At 41.8% G+C, this 23418-nt stretch overlaps 2 protein-coding genes and 1 long non-coding RNA gene across 4 annotated transcripts in view; 2 read left to right on the top strand and 1 right to left on the bottom strand.

Moving 5' to 3' along the window:
* The window catches only part of akr1a1b (aldo-keto reductase family 1, member A1b (aldehyde reductase)), a 10720-nt gene extending 4662 nt beyond the window's left edge, over positions 1-6058 (bottom strand). The window contains exons 1-3 of one of the 2 annotated variants that reach the window (XM_030050267.1): positions 5897-6058; positions 3570-3665; positions 605-724 (exon numbers count right to left, since the gene is read on the bottom strand). In XM_030050267.1, the coding sequence (XP_029906127.1) occupies positions 605-724; positions 3570-3650 (201 nt within the window). In that variant the 5' untranslated portion in view covers positions 3651-3665; positions 5897-6058. Of the gene's footprint in view, positions 1-604; positions 725-3569; positions 3666-5742; positions 5874-5896 lie in introns of those variants that run through there. The other variant, XM_030050266.1, reaches the window with a different exon arrangement.
* LOC115358334 (uncharacterized) lies at positions 3660-23418 on the top strand. Its single transcript, XR_003928179.1, has 2 exons — positions 3660-4106; positions 22430-23418. It is a non-coding gene; the product is annotated as an uncharacterized LOC115358334 (long non-coding RNA).
* On the top strand, positions 7781-20213 carry uhmk1 (U2AF homology motif (UHM) kinase 1). Its single transcript, XM_030050265.1, has 9 exons — positions 7781-8335; positions 11978-12122; positions 14924-15110; positions 16033-16230; positions 17061-17155; positions 17456-17532; positions 17646-17744; positions 18051-18139; positions 18337-20213. The coding sequence occupies exons 1-9, from the start codon at positions 8026-8028 to the stop codon at positions 18481-18483; spliced, it is 1347 nt and encodes a 448-aa protein (XP_029906125.1). The 5' UTR covers positions 7781-8025; the 3' UTR covers positions 18484-20213.

Genomic DNA, 23418 nt, shown 5'->3' with positions numbered 1-23418 from the left:
GACAATTCAAGAAAGCAATATGATTGACTACTTTCCCCCAAAATGTTATGCCCATTAAATAAAACATGTTGAATCATGTTAGACTGCCCTTTTGTCCTCTAAAATGTAAGAAAATACAAGACAACAGTATTGCTATTTATTTGGAAAGGGAAAAAAATGACAAAGCTTGTGATTCATAGTGTCCTGTTAGATCACCACAACAGTAAGTCATCCTTTTTTCCTTTTCAAGAATCATGAATCATTTGATTGAAAACATTTTATTCTGAATCGGGGTTATACATTCTTTCAGCAGATCGATGCAACTGAATCAGCAGAATTTATAATCGATTCAATGAATAATGGAATCGTTACCCCACTAGTCTGAGCCAGAATTAAAGATTTATATCTAAGCCTGACCCTGACAATTTTTGAGATTCCAAAGGGAGGGATAGTTTTTGTTCCCAAATAGATAAGAGGCTGGAAAGTGAGTGCTGAGAGCCAGAAATCTCAGCGGCCAGTCAAGTAATTATTGAGTCATTGATATTGACCGACCACCCCATCAACCCTGCAGATACACTGTTACTTAGTGCATCTTTCTTTCCTTGGTCAGGCTCGGCTGGTTTACCTTGCCGGGGCCGAGCGTCTCCTGCAAAGCTTCTCCAATCTCAACCTCGTTGCCGTAGATGGCAGCACAGTCAATGTGGCGATACCCAGCCTGCAAGGCCCAAATGACTGCCTGCTTCACCTGGAGCAAGGAAAACATAAAACAACAAAAAAAAAAAACTTTCAACAAGCTGCACCAACAGATTAATTACACACATGGGTGTCAACTGGTTATTCACGTTATTTTCCATGACAACAAGGGAGGGGCCATCTTTGTACATATGGGGCCCTATCTTGTGCCAGACTCCCTAAACCCGCTATTTGCGGATTTAGGATTTAGGAAGAGGCGTTCCCCCGTAAAAGTTGCTATCTTGTGCACCTCCCGCTATCCGCAAAACACCTCCGCTACCCGCTATATTATGCATAGGTGTGTTTTGGGCGTTACGCCAGTTAAACCAATCAGTGTGCCAGGTGCCATTGCCTTTAAGGGCAGGCTGCGCTATCCTAAATCCTAAGGGCCCTATCTTGTGCCACCCGCTATCCGCTGCCACGACCCGCTACCCGCAAATTGCGGATTTAGGAACCTCCGCTATCCCTAAACGGTATCTTGCGCCACCCGCTACCCGCTATCCGTTATGCCGACTGCATCATTTGCGCCTGGAGGTGCGTCGTGGGCGTGTTTCATGCGCTATCCCTAAAGTTGCTATCTTGCGCACACACTTTAGGGAAAGCGGATAGCGGGTGGTCCTGACCACCCGCTATCCGCTTTCCCTAAAGTTTGGGCTGTTAGGAGAGCGCGCCCAGGCGGCTTCAATGCGCGCCCCGACGGAGCCTCGCCACACACACGGTCGGACTGATACCGGGACGCCGCCGGAATGGACTGAGTATATTACTCATATAGACTGTTTAGAGGAAAGACTGTTTTAATTGGACACTTACGCCAGCACGTTTTATTGTTTTATCATAAGCCAGCAGCTGTGCTATATTTTTATTTTTAATATTTTATTTGCCCAATCTACCTTGTCAATAAATTAGTTTACACATAGTTCCACCTCTGCCTCTTGTGTGTGTGTGGTGTGGCCCGGGGATTTTACTCAATCAGTACAACCTTGTGACGCGTCCACTTGGACACATGTGGCTCCACCTCCCGAATTAACTCGCCTATAATATAATATATCATATGTATATAAAGCCAACTTGCTTTAGCCTCAGTAGAAGCCCTGAGAAAATCTCCCTCCCTCTCTCCATCGCGGGTTTAGGATTTAGGATTTAGGATAGCGCATCCTGCCCTTAAAGGCAATGGCACCTGGCACACTGATTGGTTTAACTGGCGTAACGCCCAAAACACACCTATGCATAATATAGCGGGTAGCGGAGGTGTTTTGCGGATAGCGGGAGGTGCACAAGATAGCAACTTTTACGGGGGAACGCCTCTTCCTAAATCCTAAATCCGCAAATAGCGGGTTTAGGGAGTCTGGCGCAAGATAGGGCCCTAAATCCTAAACCCGCGATGAAGAGAGGGAGGTAGATTTTCTCAGGGCTTCTACTGAGGCTAAAGCAAGGTGGCTTTATATACATATTATATATTATATTATAGGCGAGTTAATTCGGGAGATGGAGCCACATGTGTCCAAGTGGACGTGTCACAAGGTTGTACTGATTGAGTAAAATCCCTGGGTCACACCACACACACACAGGAGGCAGAGGTGGAACTATGTGTGTGCGCAACAGTAGCGGTTTTAGGCACGGGCGAAGCGGGCAGCCGCCCGGGGCGGCATATTTTCATGTCACGTGGGGGGCGGCATGAGCGCAAAAAAAAAAAAAAAAAAAATCATCCTCGCTGCAAAGCAGTTTTCTATTACCGTATTCATCTGAATATAAGACAATATTTTTTTCCATTGAAAATGCCCTGAAAAAACGCCCTCGTCTAATATTGGGGTCTAAGCAAATACACATGTATTGTGCTTGCATATAAACCAGTAGGTAGGCTCGCCTGATGCCGCAATTACCGGCGAATGGCCGCATTGCGCAGTCACTAATCAACCATGTTGTCTGTGTCATTGTCCGTTGTGCTGCTGCAGCCGCGTATGAACAAAAGTTGATTTATAATGAGAGGATGGCAGTATGTGTGCGCCGCTCACCTGTCAGATCCGGCAGACCTGGCTGGGTGGGCGCGGCACCTGTAAGCATCAAGCCGGTGCCGCGGCCGGCCCGCCTGATGCTGACCGGTGGCTTTTTTTTTTTTTTTTTTTTATACAAACAAGATTTTGTCCATATAAAAAGTATTTTTCCAAAAAAGGTATTTGTGCAGGTGTTGGCGCCACTGCTCTGGGAGGGGCGCGTGTAGCCGCCAGAGGGGCACCGGTAGCGGCCGTTATCGCTTGGAAGTTCTCGCTGCGCGCGCGCGCACGCACGCGCGCACGGCTAGAACGGAAGGGCGCAAGGCAGTAATTTCGCCCAGGGCGGCAACATGGGCAGAACCGCCACTGGTGCGCAAGATAGCAACTTTAGGGATAGCGCATGAAACACGCCCACGACGCACCTCCAGGCGCAAATGATGCAGTCGGCATAACGGATAGCGGGTAGCGGGTGGCGCAAGATACCGTTTAGGGATAGCGGAAGTTCCTAAATCCGCAATTTGCGGGTAGCGGGTCGTGGCAGCGGATAGCGGGTGGCACAAGATAGGGCCCTTTGTCTTCAAACTTCCAGTGCGACTGCTAGTCTGCTGTTTCAGGCATGGCAAAGCCGCTCGCTTTGAAGCTTGTCATGATAAAAGCAGAGGTACAATTACCTAAACCCTGGCACGGTTAGATTCAAAAGAAGATGCTGGAAAATTACAAGTATAACATGTGGATGTTTATCTAAAAGTGTTGGGACGAATACAGAAATCATGTGTGGTGAAGCAAGATGTCTGAGTGGGCAAAGCTGCGAGCTAAACATTCCTGTGTTGTGGAATCAGGTGAATAGAGTGAAAAACAATAACTTACCTTTCCTGGCTCGCTCTTCCATGTTCCCAGTCCAAGGAGGGGCATCTTCCGCCCTGTGTTGAGAACTGCAAAGTCATTCATGCCTCTCACAAGCACCTTAGAGGACAAAAAGAGCACAGATCAGCAACTTAGGAGAGCTTAGTTTCGCCCACCCACAGATTTAAACCTGTACACGACAAGATTTTATGTAAAAAACCCACATCCATCTCTTCAGCCAAAATATATAAAAAACCCCATTTTGGACCGCAAGAGAGGAGAAAGAGTTCCATCATCATTATTTTCTTGATTAAATAAAATACTAAAGACGTTTTTATCCCAAGAGTGCGCAGCTTACTGATCTCCTGTTACATAACTTCTGGGCGATGAAGTCCATCAAACTTTGAAAAATCCAGTTGTCGCCTGCAGCCGTTCAGGGGCGACAAAAAGTGCAAAGTTCCTCTTATCCCTCGCCCGACCCACTAACCCTGGATGTCACACACTCCTGGGAACATCACCACGACATAACGAGGGCTGACTGAGCCACAGTGTGTGTGTGTGGTCCTTCAACCGGAGCCCAGGTGTGGGCCAAAAAGCGAGTTTTCACCCAGACGGCATTGTGAGTCAATTCATTCAGAGATCACAAGCCAATCCAAATAATCCAGCAAGACTTTGGCAGATGATTAATAATCTAATTATAAATAAATATAAGCAAGCTTTGTTTTACTGTTGTTGCACTAGCCTTTATAATGAAAAAAAAACTTGTGTGGATCAGATTATTTTAATTTGTTTTTTATTGGTGTACTTAAAACAGGGCTACATGAGGACCCGACATTTGGTTGTGCCTACATTGGAACAATAAACAGTCAAGTGATCTTGAGGAGAGAGCAGCCCGTGCAATGAACTGACTTCTTACATAAAGGAGAACAGGAGCAAGCTCGAGGCAGCTACTGAGGGAAATAAAGGAATGCACAAGTTATGTCAAGATGAGAGCTGAGGAATAGCTTTGCTTTTCCAATAGCAAATAGTGTAACTGAATTATTTTCAATACTTACAAAATGATTAACACATAAATGTCCCAATCCCAGTCTTTAATTCTGATGTTTTTTTTTTCCTGTGCTCACATCCTGTGCTTATTTTTCATGCATCTGCCTTGTTTGTGAGTTTTTAGCCTTTAAGTGCCAGTTTGTCTGTGTGTAAATATATTTATATGGATACACTCAGTGTCCACCTGTACAATCTAATGCAGTTCAGTGCAACAGCTCTGCCATAAATTCTACCTTTTAACAAAGTTTATAATGTTCACTTTTTTTGCTGACACTGTGGAGAATGTGTAAAATTCTGTGTTTATTATCGAGGTTGTAGTTTGCAGAGGACTACATTACACTGAGAGGTGTCTCTAATTTTTTGTCCTCTCTATGTATACCTACAGAATATTGGAAACAGCTCTCAACACAGCACAGCACAGACAGTCCTGTACGGCACTTTAACACTGTGTGACAGCAGTGATATTAAATCAGCTTGAACTTCAGTAAACCATAACATAACATAACATAACATAACATTATCTTAAATGATTTCTCCTATGATGTTTGAATCTCAGCACAATCTCTACTAGATGATCTAAAAGAAATGCGCAAAATAAGCAGCACTTTTATGTTGTGCAACATTTAATAAACTGACAGAAAGACGAATACAGAAATAGATAGATAGATAGATAGATAGATAGATAGATAGATAGATAGATGAGTCGCCTCTTAGCTTGTAGGTCAGGTGATTTCCTGAAAAAAAAATCACGCGCACCAGCCACCCCACCCGCATGACAAGCACAGCCTACCTCCGCCCACCCGGGCTGCGCGGTGTGGCAAAACCTTCGAGACGGTTCCACCAACTAAAGCAACGACAAACTGAAAAAAACGTTTGTATTTATGTTAAAGAAAAGCCGGCGGAGTGAAGATTAACGGAGAAAATTGTGCCGTCTCACATTTGTTTAGCTATTTGTGCCATCGTTTGAAGACATAAAAGATAAAGACACACCTGGCCGTTGGGTCCAAACACAGCTAGCAAGCCTGGAAACCGACGGGCCGGTTTTTGTTGTTTTTTGTGTTTTTGTTTTTTTGTGAATGAAACGTCAACGTCTTAACCATTTTGAGAATTTGTTTTATTATATTATCTGTCATGGTGTAATGATACTCACCCGCCTGCTGCTGTCAAAACACAAACGGCTGAACGTCACCTTTAAGATGTGAAAATTAAATAAAAGCATGGTGGAGTCAAAGCCCACAAACTGAGGCTAACGAGCGGTCCTCCAAAGCGGCGGGGCTCCACCCGCTTTCAGCCCCCGGACTCACCGTGTCCTGCTGCGGGTTCAAATCCGTCTCCTCGCCGTCCTCCTGCACACCAAAACTGGGCAACCGTGGATGTTTTTTTTTCCCTGCTTCTCCTGCTGCTGCTGCTGCTGCCAGATGTTCAAAAACACTACTTCATTTTGCTGACATTTCCCTTTCCGGGATGTGTTTTCCTCACTTCCGGTTTTTGCTGGAGGAGGGGATGTGCAGTCAGCTTTTTTTTTTTTTTTTTTTTTTTTTTTTGTCTCCTTTATTTGATTAAATTCAAGTACAAGTACGAGAAGTATTCGTATTACAAAAATATTCATGAGTGTGAAAATAATATAAAAATGCATTAAAATGAACAACAGATAACAAAATGTAGGGAAAAGAAAGAATGAAACAAACAAACAAACAAATTCTTCAGGGTCTGCTAACTAATTGGAGTAAATTTGAAATGTCTAAGTAATTTAAGAATTTTTGCCAATTTGTGATGTCTGAGTTTTACATTTTTCAATAGTAGTAATATGTTTTAAAATCGGAATTTTTAAAAGTGTAAAAGGAGGATTTTTTTTTTTTTAAAGCCAAATCATTTTATGGATAAAAGCCAAACCATTTTATGGATATATTCCTTAGCCAAAATAATAATTATTATTATTTTAATTTAATTAAATAGTTAAGATGCATCTGCCATGGTTTTGCTTGAGGTGGAAGTGTGCAGCCCAGGCCGCTGTTTGTGTGAAGACTCCACTCAGCTCCTTTCAATAGAAACATTATATTTTGTTGCTGTGTTTATAGAGACAAAGGATGATGATGCATTTTCCGTTATTAATCTAATTACTCCAGAGACCATACCATGCTCTACTTACTGTTCATATTCACACTGTAAATACTGTACTATAGATAACATAGATAAATTTATATGTACTGCACTTTCTGTTTTTGTTTTTTGTTTTTTCCACCTCTGGTTAGATGCTAAACTGCATGTCGCTGTCTTAGTAATTGTACTTTGTGCAATGAAAATAAAGTTGAATATAATCCAATCTAATCTAATTATACTTCTTGTCAAATTTCCACATTCACAAACGTAAGTTTACAAAAAAACTAAATTCTTTGTATTTATGAAGAAAATGGAACAACACTTGTCAACCATTTCTTCTTCACAAAACAAAAAAGATATAAAAAAACAATGAATTTATGCAATATTTTCAAGGTTTTAAAGCGAGTTTATTGTTATACACTCACGTTTTTATTTATTTATTTTTTCCATTCGTTTTTTCCATCTCTTTTTGTTAGTTTAATTTTATTTTTGCTGTATTATTTCTCTTTTGCACTTTGTGTCTTCATGATTTGAAATAAAGATTGACCTTAAATTTAAAAAAGTGTATATCTATATTAGCAATACTACGTCGTAGACGGGCTCTGGTGGAGCTGGGAGCTACTATTGCTAATATAGTAATAGATAAGTGATGTTAAAAAACTGATAGAAAGACAGGCAGTCATGTTGTGGTTAAAGTCTGATAATGCCTCTCACACCGCTCCTATGAGCGCTGTGTCCGCCCCGCCTGCAGGGAGCAGACTGCAGCTCAAACTTTACCGCAAATCTGCAGCGAGAAAAGCAGGACCGGAAGTCGGAGGCATGTACTAAAAACATCAACAAGCTGATTTACCACTTAGTAAAAAGCAAAAAAAGGAGCACTTTAATTTGAAACTGACGGAGTATATCAACATTTATCACCCGGTGCAGATGCCTTAAGACAACCCGGTGTATTATGGGGTGAATATTTGCGTGCAGGTCGTTGGGAATGGTTTGTTTTGGTGCTGCAACTCTGTGGCTATTTTAGCCAACCCGGGGAGCTAAGCACAAGTTAGTGTTTTTTTTTTTTTTTTTTTTTTTTTTTAAGTCAGCTGACTCGTGTGAACTCATTTTGACAGCCTCGACAAGAGAGGACTCGTCTTACTATGCGTAGATTTTGCTCTCTGCTGTTTTCCAGGCAGGTTTCGGGTGTAGTTGGGGTTTGAGGTTGGGGTTTTTTATCTGGGGCGTCGAGATAAGAGGGCCGCCGGGTGTTTATTCGCAATGTCCCTGCAGCTGCTCTCACCTGTCAACTAGCTGGCTCCTCTCCTCCTGTCTCCTGTGTGTGGCGTCGCCGATGGCCCACTGCGGCTCCGACCCGACCGGAAAGGTGCCGGGCCCGCGTCCGGACAGCGGCGCCGTGATCCGGGCGTCGCAGGGCGGCGTGGACCAGAGCATGAAGCCGGTGCTGTTCGAGATCTTCGGGGAGATCTGGACCGTCCAGTCGCGGCTCGGCCAGGGAGTCTCGGCCTCGGTGTACCGAGTCAGCTCGGGCAGAGCCACCACCGCCGCTGTCAAGGAGTTCCAGGCCGACACTCAGGGAGGAGATTACGGGTATCACAAGGAGAGGTCCGTGCTGGAAGACATCCAGGGACATAAAAACATAGGTAACACCATCTATTCCCCTCATAGGAAACATACAGGCCTGTGTGCCAAGCTGGTGTAATGTAGCAGGCAAAAAAAATGTCCCTGACTCCTTCACATGGCCTAACATCAGACCTGATAGTGAATAAAAAGTCAGAATATGTTGAGTTGGATACTGAGTGGAACTATTATTAGTAATGCACAGATTCCGGTATGTCGTGCTATTAGGCATGATATCCTCTGGGATTTGCAAATTGATCATGATATGGCGTAAATGTTTTTTTCCTGGTATAACGAACTCTTGTGCAAATTCCCTCTGTGCAATAATCCATATTCAATAACATACTTATGTGCAATAACATGTGCAGTAATCCATATTCAATACCATACTTATGTGTAATCACCTGTGCAATAATCCATATTCAATACCATACTTAGGTGCAATAACCTGTAGTGCAATAACTCCTGTCCATGTTTGCACTTGTACACATATTTTTTCTTTCTTTTTATTCTATATATATTTATATTTATATTTATATTCCTTTCTTTATTTTTTTCTTGACTAATTGCTCTTTTTACTTTACACTTGAGTGGGAGTTGTTATTGTAACGAAAAGTAATTTCCCCCTGGGGATCAATAAAGTATTCTGATTCTGATTCTGATTCTGATAAATGCTGCATCACAGTCATGCAGTTTTCCCTGTTGGAGCTGCTCTGTTATATTTCTCTAGCTGCTTGGTCCTCACATCCACGTTGCTGATTGAGTCTCCTGTGTGTACGTATCTTATGAAAGCACTGAGGCTGAGCAATAGATCATTATCTGGATATGAACATGCGAGATATTAATAGCTCATTGAGATATTTGGCGTAAATATCGAGGGGTGAAATTTTGTCCACATCATGCAGCCCTAGTAGGAAACATGCAGGCCGGTGTGCCAAGCTGGCAGTCAAAAATGTTGCTTCACTCCTTCACATGACCGAACATCAGACCATAGTGAATAGAAATTTAAAATATGTGGAGACGGATATTGGGTGGCATTATTATTGGTAATGCACAGATTGTGAGTCTAGTGCTGGGCGATACATCTGTAGTCGATTGATATTGTGGTATTAGGCAAGATATCCTCTTGGGTTTGGATATTGATCATTATTTGGCAGAGGCGTTGTCTTTTCCTGCTTTAAATGCTGCATCACAGTCAAAGGATGCAGTTTTCCTTGTCGGAGCTGCTCTTCTATTTCTTTACCTATATGTCTCTACATTGCTGAGTGAGTTTCCTGTGTGTGTTTATCTTATGGAAACACTAAGGTCGTCTCAGCAATATTGTCACAGTATTGATACTGAGGCATTTCATCAGAGGTATTGTGATGTTTGATTCTGGTCGTATCAACAAGACTTCTGGATTACCAAACATGCCCATTGGATTAAAAGGTTTTATTGAACAGTGCACCTTGAATCAATAGCTTGGGGACATTGCACAAAAGAACTGATATAAAATGCGTCTTTTCCCACCGCTTGAGAAATTCAGGCTTCAGCGCACCAAAAATGGAGGAATTCAAGACAGTTTTCTTTTATTTGTGGCATGTTACTCAAATATTAATCTTGGGTAAAATCTCCAATACTGTTCATTTTAATACAGCGTCAAAACCAAACCAACACCGGTTTTGGTATTGTCGTATCCCGTAAGCCTATTACTAACTCTGTCTTTTTACTATGGGAACTGGGGATATTTCATTGTGGGTTCTATGAAATTCATATTGGATTAGTTTTTCCAAAATTTTGAGCCTATCTCCACTCTTGGATATACCAGCCCTAATACTTTCCCTTATCTCCCTTGTGTGGAGAGCACGTCAAACCAATTTGCATTAAAAGGTGAACACCTGGTAGAACATAATGTAAAACTGTTCACAGGTTATTAGCGTCCACTCTTCTGTGTAGATTACGTATAATCTGTCGAAAGGGATTTTCAGTAAAACTTCAACCCGTTCTTCTCACAGTCTTGCTCTGCCAAAATACACAGTGGCTGGCAAGCAGTGAGCTCTGTGAGCCAGTTGTAGCCTAAATGTTGACATTTTATTGAAATAGTGCAAAAGTGCAAAATTGAAGAGTGCCTCCAAAACAATTCAACACAGGTCTCGGTTTGTATGTGATGAGGCATGTTATGTACCTTTGCAGATAATTACAGTGGAGTTAGAATGGAGTTTGAGGCAAAAGTGAATGAGCCTTATTGCGGCTAACCTTAGTCTGTTTTTGCTGGACTGTTTTTTTTTTTTTTTTTTTTTTTTTAGAAATAAAATAATTGAGTTACGGCAACAACTAAACATTGTTAGGGTCGAGGTCTGGGAAGCACAGAGCTGGCTGTTCTAGTTTTTTATCATATAAATCATGATGAAATTATATAACCTCCACAGCCACAGAGAGAAGGAGCGTCTGCAGTGCCTTTCATGCTTCATCTCAAGTTTTTCCAGAAACTTTTCTTTTTGAGCAGTTTCACCTGTATGTTTGTAGTCTCTCTAGCTGACTGACTTGTATTTCTGCCTTACAGTGGCATCTGAATTTCATATTTTTTTTTGTATGGCAGAGATGCAGGATACTGGAAAGCATTGTTGTCACACAGTATTGCTCAAAGTCAAGATCAGGGTCCCTGGTTGACAATGTTTTCGGAGGGGATGCAGTCTAATGAAAAAATTGTAGTGCTCTTGTCGTGCAGAGAGTCAGGACTCAGAAATATGCAGAGATGCATTGGAGCCAAACAGAGAGTTACATGCTTAAATCGCATCATATGAAAGTAAGCATCAGAATGACCTGATGGCAGCAAAGAGCAATTTGGAAGTTTGGGCTATATCGTGATGTTTGCCAGTTTGAAACAAGTTTGAATGGTTGTAAAGTCTTTTATGGACTTATCCCTGATTGTCTCTTTCATTTCGATTCATGTTTCACAGCGCGTACTGTATTTTTATATTTGTATTTCATATTTCGGCAGGTAATCAGTTCATACTGAGATCTCTTTTATCAAGAAAGACTACATTCATCCGAAATCTGAGGTCAACCTTGTTAACCAGTAGGATTTCCAAAGTGAGATCTGAAGTGAACAGGAATTTCTAGCAGAGCTTACCATCTGTAAATCTGAGCTGAACAGTAGTTTTGTAGTGTTTACCGTGGGAAAGCTTTAAGGCAGACTGTGCAGTTTCAAAGGGGAGGGCACAACTCTTTGCTATGATGTGGTAAAAGATGATCAGTGTGAGTTAATTCTCAAAGAACACGCTTCATGAGTTTAGCACATATAACTCTTTTAGCCCATTACAACCCAAAATGTAAGGGCATGTTGCTCATTTTTTTAAAATGTTTTTTATGAACATGTGATATCAAAACATTGGATACAAGAGACATTTAAAAGTGCCATCGACTATCAGAGACTCAGAATATGAACCTGAGGGGTTTCATCCTTTACATTAATGAACAAAGCGGGGTGCCCTGCCTTATGAATCTACATAGTCTGCCTTTAATCAACAGAATTTTCTACTATTAATTAGCATCTGAAAACTGAAATTAAGAGTATTTCCTAGTAGGATGTGTGTGTCTGCTGTCTTTTCTTGTCTCATGTAAATACAGCAGCAGACCAGGCCCTGCTGTTCCCCCCTGACAGATTATCTCCTCCTGTTTCCCAGTGACGCTGTACGGCGTGTTCACCAATCACGGCTGTATGGGCGCGTCCACCCGCTGTCTGCTGCTCGAGCTCCTGGACGTCAGCGTGTCCGAGCTGCTGGTGAGAGGCAGCGCCCAGACAGGTGGCGGCGGTACCCCGGGTGGTAGGTAAGAGATGTGATGTCACTGTTTTTCATACAAAAGCCTGCCACACTATCAGACCAGGCCATTATGCTTAAATTCCCCGAAGTGATGAAAGTGAGGATAACACATGGGGGAAAAAAAAAAACCTAAAAGTGCTTTTTATGCTACTTCAATCAGGGCCCCCTGCCTGTGACTATTATATAAGAGCCTGTGGAAACATATTGTGGCCCAGATTTATTAAAGGTGCACAAAGAGAGGTGAATGTGTCATATCACCGAAATTACCAGACCACATTGCCCTCCCACAGAGTTCAACAGACACACAATTTTGAGGGCCGGTGCAAACATTTTTCCACTGGAGTCACTAATGGATGATATTTTGTGCTAGTGTTTGGTTTCTTTAAATCTGACCCATTTTATACCACAAAAATTCAAAGGGGTGCTGTGTTTATGTAAGAATAATTTGTTCTGGTTAGAAAACTCTCTCCACTGAAACCAATACAGTCTCAGTAATGTTTATTATTTATTTCTATTATTATTATTACTTTACATTTTTGCCTTTAAGGGACAAGTTTTCTATTTTGGTACCTTTGCCCTGTTTACAGATTATCTTGCATCATCCTCAGACATAGAGAGCATCGTTTCACCTGCTGGGTCAGTATTGAGGTTGATATTGATGTGCTGCAGGCTCCCACTCAACTACAACAGTGGTCAATGGGGCAATCATAAATGGCTTTAAAATATGAAAATAGCATTACTTTTCCGATGTAGGAAGCTCGGCGTATACTCTTGCCGATCTCAGAATATCTCTCTTGAAAAAGATATCACAAACAAAGCTTTTTGTCAGTAGTTATGGGCATGGGCATTTGTATTCTTTTGGGGCTTTTTTGTGTGGGACTCTGCTGACTGGGCAGGGTCTAGCTACAGTGTGGAAGGTTACAGCTCAAAAGGTAGTACTCGGTTTGTGAAATCAAGTACTTCTGCCCCAAACAGAGCGGCTCTGTTGATGTAATGATTGGTTTCGATCCCTTTTTTTCCTCAGGAGAACTTTCTGATATTATACGCTGAGTATCCTGTTTCAGAAAAGCAGCATTTTCTTGGTTTTTCAGAGCCACTTAACAATTGCCCAATTGACCGCTGTTGTAGCTAAGCGGGAGCCTGTTGCACATGGATAGCAGGATCAATACTGAAACAGCAGGTGAACTGATGTTCTCTACATCTGAGGATGATGTCGGATAATCTGTAAACAGGGCCGAGGTTCCAAAACGGTGAAGTTTTCCTTTTGAGATCGTTCAAAACAGATAGAAACAAGAGAGACTGGAAGAGAGGGATGACGTGCAACAAATGTCGCTGCAGGCCTTTCAGACTCTATTTAAGTGGCTGTGATCAGTGAGGAAACACCATTATAATGGAGTTGGATGACATTGACTGGTCACTATCACACATTTAATAAATTATCAATATTAACTCAGTATGTTTGTGTAACCCTGCCATGCTGCTCGTTGATTTTGTTTACTGACATGAAAAGGTAAAGCCTCTTTGCACCTGCTGTGGTTATCCATATGTTAATTATATGTAAATTTCCTTTTACATACATAATAGGTAAGACCTCACACACTGACATTGTTCCCAGTTCATTAACACTTCACAGCAAATTACCGTATTGTGTATAGGATCCTTTGAAATATGTCAGAAAGACGTCTGTTCAGAATGGCTGCTGCAAAGTGATGCGGGCATCACTGTCAGTGAGGCAGACCGGCAGGAGAGATGGTTTTCCTCCTCGAATCTCATATCAGATCAGAAAACGCTCCAATTATAAAGGGGCTTTAGGATTCAGAGCTGCAGGCCTTTGTGGATTAGTCTTACAGCTGAAGCAATTTGTGCTCACAATTGGCGATTAAACGAATCAGACAAAACACTGAGCTCTCACCTCAGGTGTAGAAAACACAGATTGCCGCCTCGTGCTGCAGTCTTAGTAAACCTGGGTCTGGATGTGACGTGAAGGGATGTAATCTGATAAAATGGACTCTAATACAGTATGATTGAGGTGTTGTAAATCTCCACAGCAGGTAGTCGTGATAATCAGGGTGTCTGGCAGCGAATAATTCCTAGTTCGTGCAGCGGCTCATTCAACTGCTGTGTTCTCCAGGATCGTGAGCCAATTTTCCATTTTTTTTTTCAGCGCAGCGTAGTAGCTACGTGAAACTGTGCCACTTTATTTGGCTTTCTAGCTAATAGTCATACAGACCTGGCTCCTATTACCAGATTACAAATCATCACACACGCATCTGAGCAGGGTGGGTGAAAAAAGTCCAGTTGGACGTGCAAAACAATCTTTACACTTTATAAAACTGTACCTTTATTTTGTAAACACATGATGTTCTGTGACTGGTAACTTGCAACCAAAAAAAAACAAAAAAAACAAACAAACAATAGAATCAGAATCACAAATTCTTTATTGATCCTCGAGGGAAAATTGGGTCAGTTGCAGTTGCTCAAATTCTCAAGAGAAGAGTATGTATAAGCATAAGTAAAATTATAAGAAATAGAAAAAGAACTAAGAAATATAAAAATATGTGCATTCAAAATTTTATAAAAAAAGTATGTGCATTATGTAGAAATATCTGCATTAATCCTAGTTTGTGCATTAAGTGTAATTTATAAAAAATTATGTGCATTATGTAGAAATATGTGCATTAATCCTACAGTTGATCCCATGACTGTTATTTTAATTTTTTTAAAGGATGTCATGGCATACACTACAGTGGAGATAAAGCTTTTTTTTTTTTTTTTTTTTTTTTTTTTTATCGACATCATTTTTGGCAGACCCCAGCAAGGCCACTCCATGTGGCTGGTCCAGCACTGTGCCAGAGACGTCCTGGAGGCCCTCGCCTTCCTCCACAGGGAAGGCTACGTCCACGCCGACCTCAAGCCACGCAACATCCTCTGGAGCGCCGACGACGAGTGCTTCAAGCTCATCGACTTCGGCCTCAGCTTCAAAGAGGGAAACCAGGTGGGTGTTTGCCTCAAGAATCTGCAGGTTTGGAAAAAAAAAAAGCAGGGAGGATGATCCAAGAGATCACCAAGTGGATAGAAGTCAATGGACAATGAAGTCAAAACAAGAGAAGTCAAATATTTCTGTCATAGTGCATCTTGAAGGACCATTTCCCCCTTGGATACACACACCAGGAGTTTTTTTCGTAATGCAGTGTTGGAGTTTACTTTTACATTATTCCCACTGTCTCTCAGCATGACTCATCAACTTTGACCTCAGTTAATGGTTTCCTACTTTCCCTAGAAAGTCTCAACTCACAGAAAGCAGACCTGAACTTCTTCCATTCAGCTGGTGTAGATGGAGACAGCAGTAGCTTAGTCGGAGTAAGAGATGGAGAGTTTTCCAGTCAAGAAAAAGTGAGCAAATGTCCCTTTATTCAAATCTCAGCATATCTTGTGGCTGCATTGCATTCTGGTCTAATGAGCCGTGTGATTGTTCTTTGTCAGGCCAGAGAAAGAAGTCCTTTCTCTTTGATTGTACGGGACCAAATCTTGACATTTGCCAGTGATGTTTCAGATCACGGACCATTTTTTTCCGCTATCAAACTCCACTGCAGCTGTGCACAAATATTTAAATATTTTCTCACTTATTCATGTGAGGACAGATACTCTACTCCACAAGATACATCAGCAGCAGGGTGTTATTTTAACTGTTGGAAATTGTTTCAAGTTGTAGAAAGGAAATATTTATTTAATGTTGCCTCACTTTTTTCTCTCTTTTCCTCCGTCTTCCCTTCTCTCTGTCCTTTTTCCTCCTCCTCCCTCTCCCTCTCTTCCTTGACTTCCCTTTCTTTCCCATCCTCTCCTCCCTCCATCTCCTTCCCCTCACTGCCACCCCTCCTCTCCCTTCGCTCCCCTCCACCCCACCTCACGTCTCGCAGGATGTGAAGTACATCCAGACAGATGGGTACCGCGCTCCGGAGGCTGAGCTGCAGAACAGCCTGGCGCAGGCCGGGGTGGAGGTGGAGGGCGACTCGGGCTGCACAGCTGCCGTGGACCTGTGGAGCCTGGGCATCATCCTGCTGGAGATGTACTCAGGAATCAAACTCAAAGACACCGTCCGCTCCAAGGAGTGGAAGGTGTGTTGAAGCCCCGGGACGGATATACAAAATGTTTCAGTATTACACAGAATAATAGATGCAAAGAAAAATGACAAACTTTATTTACAGTATATAGGACTCTAAATACGGAGTTTCACAGGAAAACAAAATAGCATTGCATGTGAAATAAATCTACATAAATAAAGCAAGCCACCAGAAGAGAAAAATCATGTAAAAGTATAAATGAAATAGAAATTCGTCATTGGAAGAGAGCTAAAATATAAGAAGATAGTGCATGATTTATTGAAATGCGCTTTTATTTTTGCTAGAACACATTAATTGTGTTTACATGCACCTTAATCATCAGTTTATTTGCTGTCATGCGGCATTTATCTGATTTTTTTAAGTGCTGTGTAAATAGAATAGAAAAGTAAAATAAACAGAAAGACGATTTCCATAATCAGAGTAAGGGATTAAGAGAAATTGGTGTTAAGGCAGTTGAATTTCTCCTGGAGAAACCAGATTATTGCACCATGTAAACCCATGCACTGAATTCTGATTGGCTTTTTTCCGTGTGCCCATGTGTGAGGAGAGACAGCAGATAAGGAAACTGACCGGATAAACCCAATAAATAAACTGCACAACACCTGGGAGAGTAAAAATTACATGCTCTACATGGCCATCGACTTAATGATACTATTACCTCTGATGAAAATGTAAGGAGACATTTAAAAAAACAAAAACATGTTACCTGATTTCCTGCAATAACCCGGTCATTCTCAATAATCTTAATGTCTTCTGTGCATGTCAACGTGGTTGTGATAAATCCTTGTGGAGACTCCCATGCTTTGGATGTTCCTCTCCTTTAGGACAACAGCGCTGCCATAGTAGAGCATATCTTCGCCAGCAACAGCCTGGTGTGCCCTGCCATCCCCGTCTATCACCTCAGAGACCTTATCAAAAGGTAATTTCTCACAGCTAAAGAAGCAAATTCTGGTAAGGCGGTGGAGTTCATGTTTGTGATTGAATCTCAGCGCTGTGCCGAGGAACACGGCGATGATCTGGCCTCAAAACAGAAAAAAAAACAAAAAAAGAAAAACATCGGCACTGTAATTCAGTTTCTGGAGATGCTACAACTATATACTGGTATTATAACGCTATGTTATTATTATTGCCCAAGAGGAGAAATTTATTCATTGCTACTGCCAGTCATAAGCTTATATTCCTTATTGTATGTTGAACTTTGGTCTCTTTGTGTCTGCAGCATGCTTCACAATAACCCCAAGCACAGATGCACAGCTGAAACTGCCTTGCTGAGCCCATTCTTTAGCATTCCCTTCGGTATGAGCAAATATTTGAGACGCACACACAGATGAACACCTATCTCGCTCTCACTAGCATGCTTCATTTAACCTGTGTGTGTGTGTGTGTGTGTGTGTGTGTGTGTGAGACAGCTCCTCACATTGAAGACCTGGTTCTGCTACCTTCTCCTGTCCTGCGTCTTCTCAACCTGATTGACGACAGCCATCTGCACAATGAAGAGGAATACGAAGGTAGAGCCACCGCAGGAGTACATCATTTTTTTGGAGATTGTCCTGTCGGTCATCTTTACTTGTGAAGTGACAAGAATGTAGACATTAAAATCGTCGTTTTGCCGGCCCTGCCTGCTCCAACTTATAATGGATGATACACTGCTGTTACATTTAACCACAAATATCATAAAAAATGTCTTAAGAAGTCTTCAGTAGATGCCTGCTCACCATTCAGTATCTCTATTGGATGATATTAATGATAATCCCAGTGATTCGATACCAGTGCATAATGGTTTAAGTATTATTGGCTGTCTTTGTTTTTCCCAGACATCCTCGAGGACATGAAAGAAGAGTGCCAGAAGTATGGCTCAGTGGTTTCTCTGCTCATCCCTAAGGAGAACCCAGGGAAAGGACAGGTGAGTTAAACAGTTGAGAAAGGGAGGAGTGATTCTTCTCATGGCGAGTTCAAAAGAACATTTTAAAGGGTCATATCAGTGATTTTTTTGCCTATAAATACAGAATAATCTCTCTCATTTCCTCATTCCCGTTCGCTCACTGATTGGTTTATCGATTCATTTATTTATTCACCGTTTGCCGTCTGCGTGTCCACCAGGTCTTCGTCGAGTACGCCAACTCCAGTGACTCCAAAGAGGCTCAGAGGCTGCTGACCGGCCGCACCTTTGATGGGAAGTTTGTCGTGGCCACCTTCTACCCCCTCAGTGCTTATAAAAGAGGCTACTTGTACCAGACTGTGCAGTGAGCTCCTGCAGCCTAAAGGTCGATTTATACCTCTGCATCATTCGCATGGAGAAAAAAAGAAAAAAAAAAGAAAAAAAAAGAAAGAAACCACCTGCCTTGGGCGGCACAGAGGGGAATCCATATCTGTGGTTCTGTTTCCACAAAAATTCAGTCGTCCAAATACAAATGAGTGCAGTTTGAACTCCAAATGTAAACTCTAAATATGAATCCCCGCATGTTCAACACAACAAAACTGTGGTTCATGCAGAGAGTATAAATCGAGCTCAGCGGTGAGGGGCAAGTGTGTGTGCTACTGTACCGATGCACATCCATCCAACGCTTCAAGGTGATTGGCTATCTCATTTAACTCCTGTAGGTCAGAGGTTCCCAAACTGAGGCTCAAGGACGCCCGGGGGTCCTTGAGAGAGTGAGGATTAGTTCAGTTTTCTCTCTTGCTGGACGTTAACACGATCAAAGAATGTATAAGAATGTCAGACAGGACAACATTTTCTCAGATGAGGATTTCTGGAACAAACACCTTTCATCAGACAGGGCTTCGTCGTCTCTAAAGTGCATTAATCCTGGGGCTCCTTGACATGACCGGGTTTGGGAACCCCCTTGCTCTACGTCACGCCTGAAGCGGTGCGTCTGTCTAGATTTTATTGTTTGTGAAAATGTCCTGTCTCGTCTGTAAACTCAGGGATGTGATCGGGAGCTTACAAAAGCAGTGAAAATGATCTTCCAGTAGTGATGAACAGGAGTTGTAAGTCTCACAAAACCGAAACGTTGAAGAAGAAAAAAAAACAAAAACTTAAAATCACATCCCTGAGAACGTAAGGTATTCTGTGGTGAACGTCGTCCTTTTACTGCCGTTAAAAATGCTGATGTGATTACATTATTTTTGCCTATTTATATTAGTTATGTTAAAACTTAAATGAGAGGAATCGGCATAGCATAAGGGGATGTATCCTCTGCCTCCTCCTACTATAGTTTTCAGGGAGAAATGGTTTGGAGTGACCCATCCATTAGCTAGCATTTTTCACTTAACTATCGTTATCTGAGCAACCAACAGGGTCCTAATGCCCTGTTATGTAGCCTTATGCTTTGTAGCTTGTTTTTATTTACAAAAAACAACATCATATTAGGGGGATTTACACAAGAAGTTGGAAGAAGAGGCTTTGTGCAACAGCAGCACTTCAGTATTTCAGCTCCATACTCGTGTGGCTTACGTGAAACGATGCAGTGACTAAAGAGGCTAGATTATCAAAAATATCAGATGCACACTTTAAGTCGCAATGAGAGCCTCTCTCTTTCCCCGCGGTGATGTATTTCCTGTTTAAACAGGATGCAGGGGCACAAACCAGGGAGTTGTTATTTGATGGCGAGGGTGTGATGGTTAAGCAATCTGAAAATGTGATGGCTTTATTGTCCATGCCTACTTTTTTGGCATTTTTTGTGAAGCAGCTGGATATTCTGGTGTTAAAAAAAAAGAGCTAAAGTCATTTTCCATTTCATCGTGACTTTAAAAGAGCTGCAGCCCTTTTTGTTCATGCTGCACCCATTTCAGGAGGAAAAGGGCACCTGAAAAAAAAAAAAAAAAAACTCCAGTCAGTACTGTGGTCATGTCTATGCATTACAGGCTTGTACAGTTCATTGCACAGTAAGAGTTTTTTGACTACTGAAAACTACTATTTATTAATATGATTTTCATCTGTGCCAAATCCGTTGAGCATTGTAAAATGAGCCCATGAACAAAAAAAAAAAAAAAAAAAAACTGCAGTTTTATGACTGCTGAAAATGAAATGTCCTCTTACTGAAGCCAGTAATCGACATTCTGACCTCGCAGTGAGCCAAAGCATCAAGCTGCTGTGTGGCTCTTCAAATATTGACTGAAATGCAGACATCGCCATAATCGTACAACTCCCATGTTTTCGGTAAAGTCGCTTCGCCCTGAGACGATTTGCTTTGAACATCCTGCCGTACTGATGCAGGATTTGAAGGGTTAGGGGGCGATCTCTGCTTCACCACCTGGTCGAGGTCTTGAACGGAGGAATGCAGCTTTCTGATGCCGTCAGCATTTCATTTAGTTTGTGCACGAGCCGGCGGGCAGACGGGTCAACTGCCAGCGTATAGGTCGGTCTGCTGATCGGACAAAAAAACCTTCCTGGAGTGTTTACCGTCACTGCAGTACCCACAACCACTGTGTAAACACGACATACAAAGGTTTCTCTTGAGATTTACCTTTTTTTTTTATTTATAAGCGCAAAAAGTCTTTAGTTTTATTATAAAATTAGTCTAGTCAAGTAAAATTCTTCACACAAATTATAGAAATCAAATTAAATCAGGTTTTTTTGAGTCCAGCATAATTATCTGCCAGGGCATTAAAATTGTTGGATGTAAAATGTCCATAAAAATGCGTAATTATTCTGAATAGACGAGGAGATTTTTTTTGTTTGTTTGTTTGTTATTTTAACCCCTTGAAGTAAAACACTACTCCGTGAAGTAGCAGTAGAATTAGAGATGTTTTCGGCTCTCCTGTGGATTGAGTCCATCTGGAGGTAACATGGCTGTGCTGCATCCACTGAGCCCCAAACACTCGGAACAGGCCAGACGACACCTGCACAAGTGCCCTGTGAATTTCACAAGCTAGCTAACTAACCAAAATGCTGCTGAAACAGAAGGCTGCGCTACGCCCGATTGTTTGCGTCGACTCATGATGTAGCCCGAGCCTCTGTGGACGCCTTAGAAAATCATTCCCTCCCGACCGACGTTGTCTGTCCCAGAGACGAAAACCAAAACTTAGCATTTTTAGAATACGATAAAACAGAGAAATCCTCCTTTTTCACGTTGTTTCTAAAGCTGCGCATTGCCCGTTTGTCACTGTGCTGTTGTCAAAGTGGTTTGTGTGTGTGTGTGTGTGTGTGTGTGTGTGAGAAGACCCAGTGTAGGTTCCCCCATCTTATACAGCACAAACACAGAGCCAAGGGTCCGGCCTGCTCAGTCAAAATGGGCAGCAAGAATTCAGGCATGAAAATGATCCTATAATGTCCTGAAACTGGGAAAAAAAAAAAAAATGTTGTGAAAATTGTTTGAAACCCATTTTGATTGAGTCATGCTCTGTTTAATTGTTTAATCTAAAGTGTTTCCCCTTGAAGAAACGGGGTGCTAACCTCGAGCGGGAAGATATGTTGAAAATCTGGAAAAGCTGCCGTGTTGGTTTGTCCAAAAGTACCAAAAAAACAACAACATATTTTTCTACAACTCTTTTATTTCCATATCTCTTTGAAAATGTGAATTCCAAAGGTGGCCCTCGCGAGCACCGGTGGCCTCAGTAAAGGATCGAGATTCGATTCTACACTTGAATTAGATCTGAATTATACTCCAACCACTTGACTACAGCACTTTTTTTTATTAGCCATCTGTGGTACATGAGTTAAAAAAAAAAAAAAAAAATCCACATATTTTTGTACTTCTTAACATATTTCTGTAGTGTGTTTCCCGCAGCTCCAGTGAACTCCCGTGGTTTGTAGAGTATAAATCGTATAAATATGTCGAAAAAAAGGCAGATCAGCCCACTGGTATCAAGAAAGAGACACTTGATTCCAGAAAAAATCCTGGAAACAAGATGAACTCATCCCACTGGCAGATTTTGTTTCACTTGTTTGAAGAAAAAAAAAAAAAAAAGGTTTTAACTCAAATATAGACCTGTTAAAATGGAGATTTCTGCAGGGTAACATCTGTAGTTTCCTGCGCTGATGGAGGGGAACCAGGTCCGTTTGTGTGTGTCGTGAACTGACCTCAGATCACCTCTCGAGTGATATTTATGGCTCTATGTGGGGAAAGTTTAGACGTATTAGCGCATTACGTTTTTGAGAACGTCAGAAGTTGTGTTCGCTCAACTTAGTCCAAGTGTACGTGAGGCGTTCGCTCCTCTTGACTGTTGTGTTAGATAATGCATGACAAATCAGTGTGTGTGTGTGTGTGTGTGTGTAAGTTGTGCTATTTATTCGACTGTGGTGGTGGGGGGGTGCTGTCTCAGTGAATGTGTGTGTGTGTGTGTGTGTGTGCATGGCTGTTCCGTCAGTGTGAACATGAAACGTCGAAGCTGTGTTTCCCCTCGTTCGCTGTGATGGACGGGAGGTCAGCGGGACTTTCTCGCCAGATTGAGTTTGACATATCCGCAGTTTGAAAAGCTCAAACTACTTGCACAGGAGGATGAATGGCAAAAAAAGAAAAGAAATTGTGGTACTTTTTAAAATATATATATATATATATAAAGGTACCACTAATGATACCATTAAAAGGCACAATGAGTAGGATTTGTCAGGTGTGGTTTGTAAACACAACATTCAAAGTTAGCCCCTCCTCCCTGGCTAAGCTCGCTACATTTCCTTTTTTCTGCAGTCTGCATCCGCGATTTTCATGGCTTCCAATTGGATGCGGTGCTATTTATCTGCGCTGTGATTGGCCCAGAAGAGTCCTGAGCTCAGCAAAAGACGAAAATCCAGATGTAGTGCACGGACTCTGCAGACACACACACCAACACATACTCACTCCTACTCATCCTGCCTTTAAATAGACTGAACCTTCAATATTTTTGAGATCTTTAATATTGTTTTTTTTCCTTTTGTTTAATTATTAGCTTCACAAATGGATATATTGCGTTGTTGAATATAACTTTTCATATGTCTGGTCTTCCACTCCTGAACTGAGCTTAACTTTGAGAGCTGCCTGGGTTTTTTTCCTCACTCCCAGTAAACAGTGGCTGATGGTCGTCCCAGTCTCCTTTTTTTATTTATTATTATTATTAATTTTTTTTTTGGAGACATTCACTCTCGACAACAACAGGTGATAAAAGCAGAGAGCACAGGGACAAATGGACAGTCTCAAAAATACTGTTGAAGACATTTATATTCAGTCAGTATTTTATGACCATCCAAGTATAAAAAAAAAAAAG

Source organism: Myripristis murdjan, chromosome 4, assembly GCF_902150065.1.
Source record: "Myripristis murdjan chromosome 4, fMyrMur1.1, whole genome shotgun sequence".
In the NCBI taxonomy this organism is placed as follows: domain Eukaryota; kingdom Metazoa; phylum Chordata; class Actinopteri; order Holocentriformes; family Holocentridae; genus Myripristis; species Myripristis murdjan.
The sequence above is the reverse complement of the archived record's forward strand: the minus strand, read 5'-3'. Positions and strand labels throughout refer to the sequence as shown.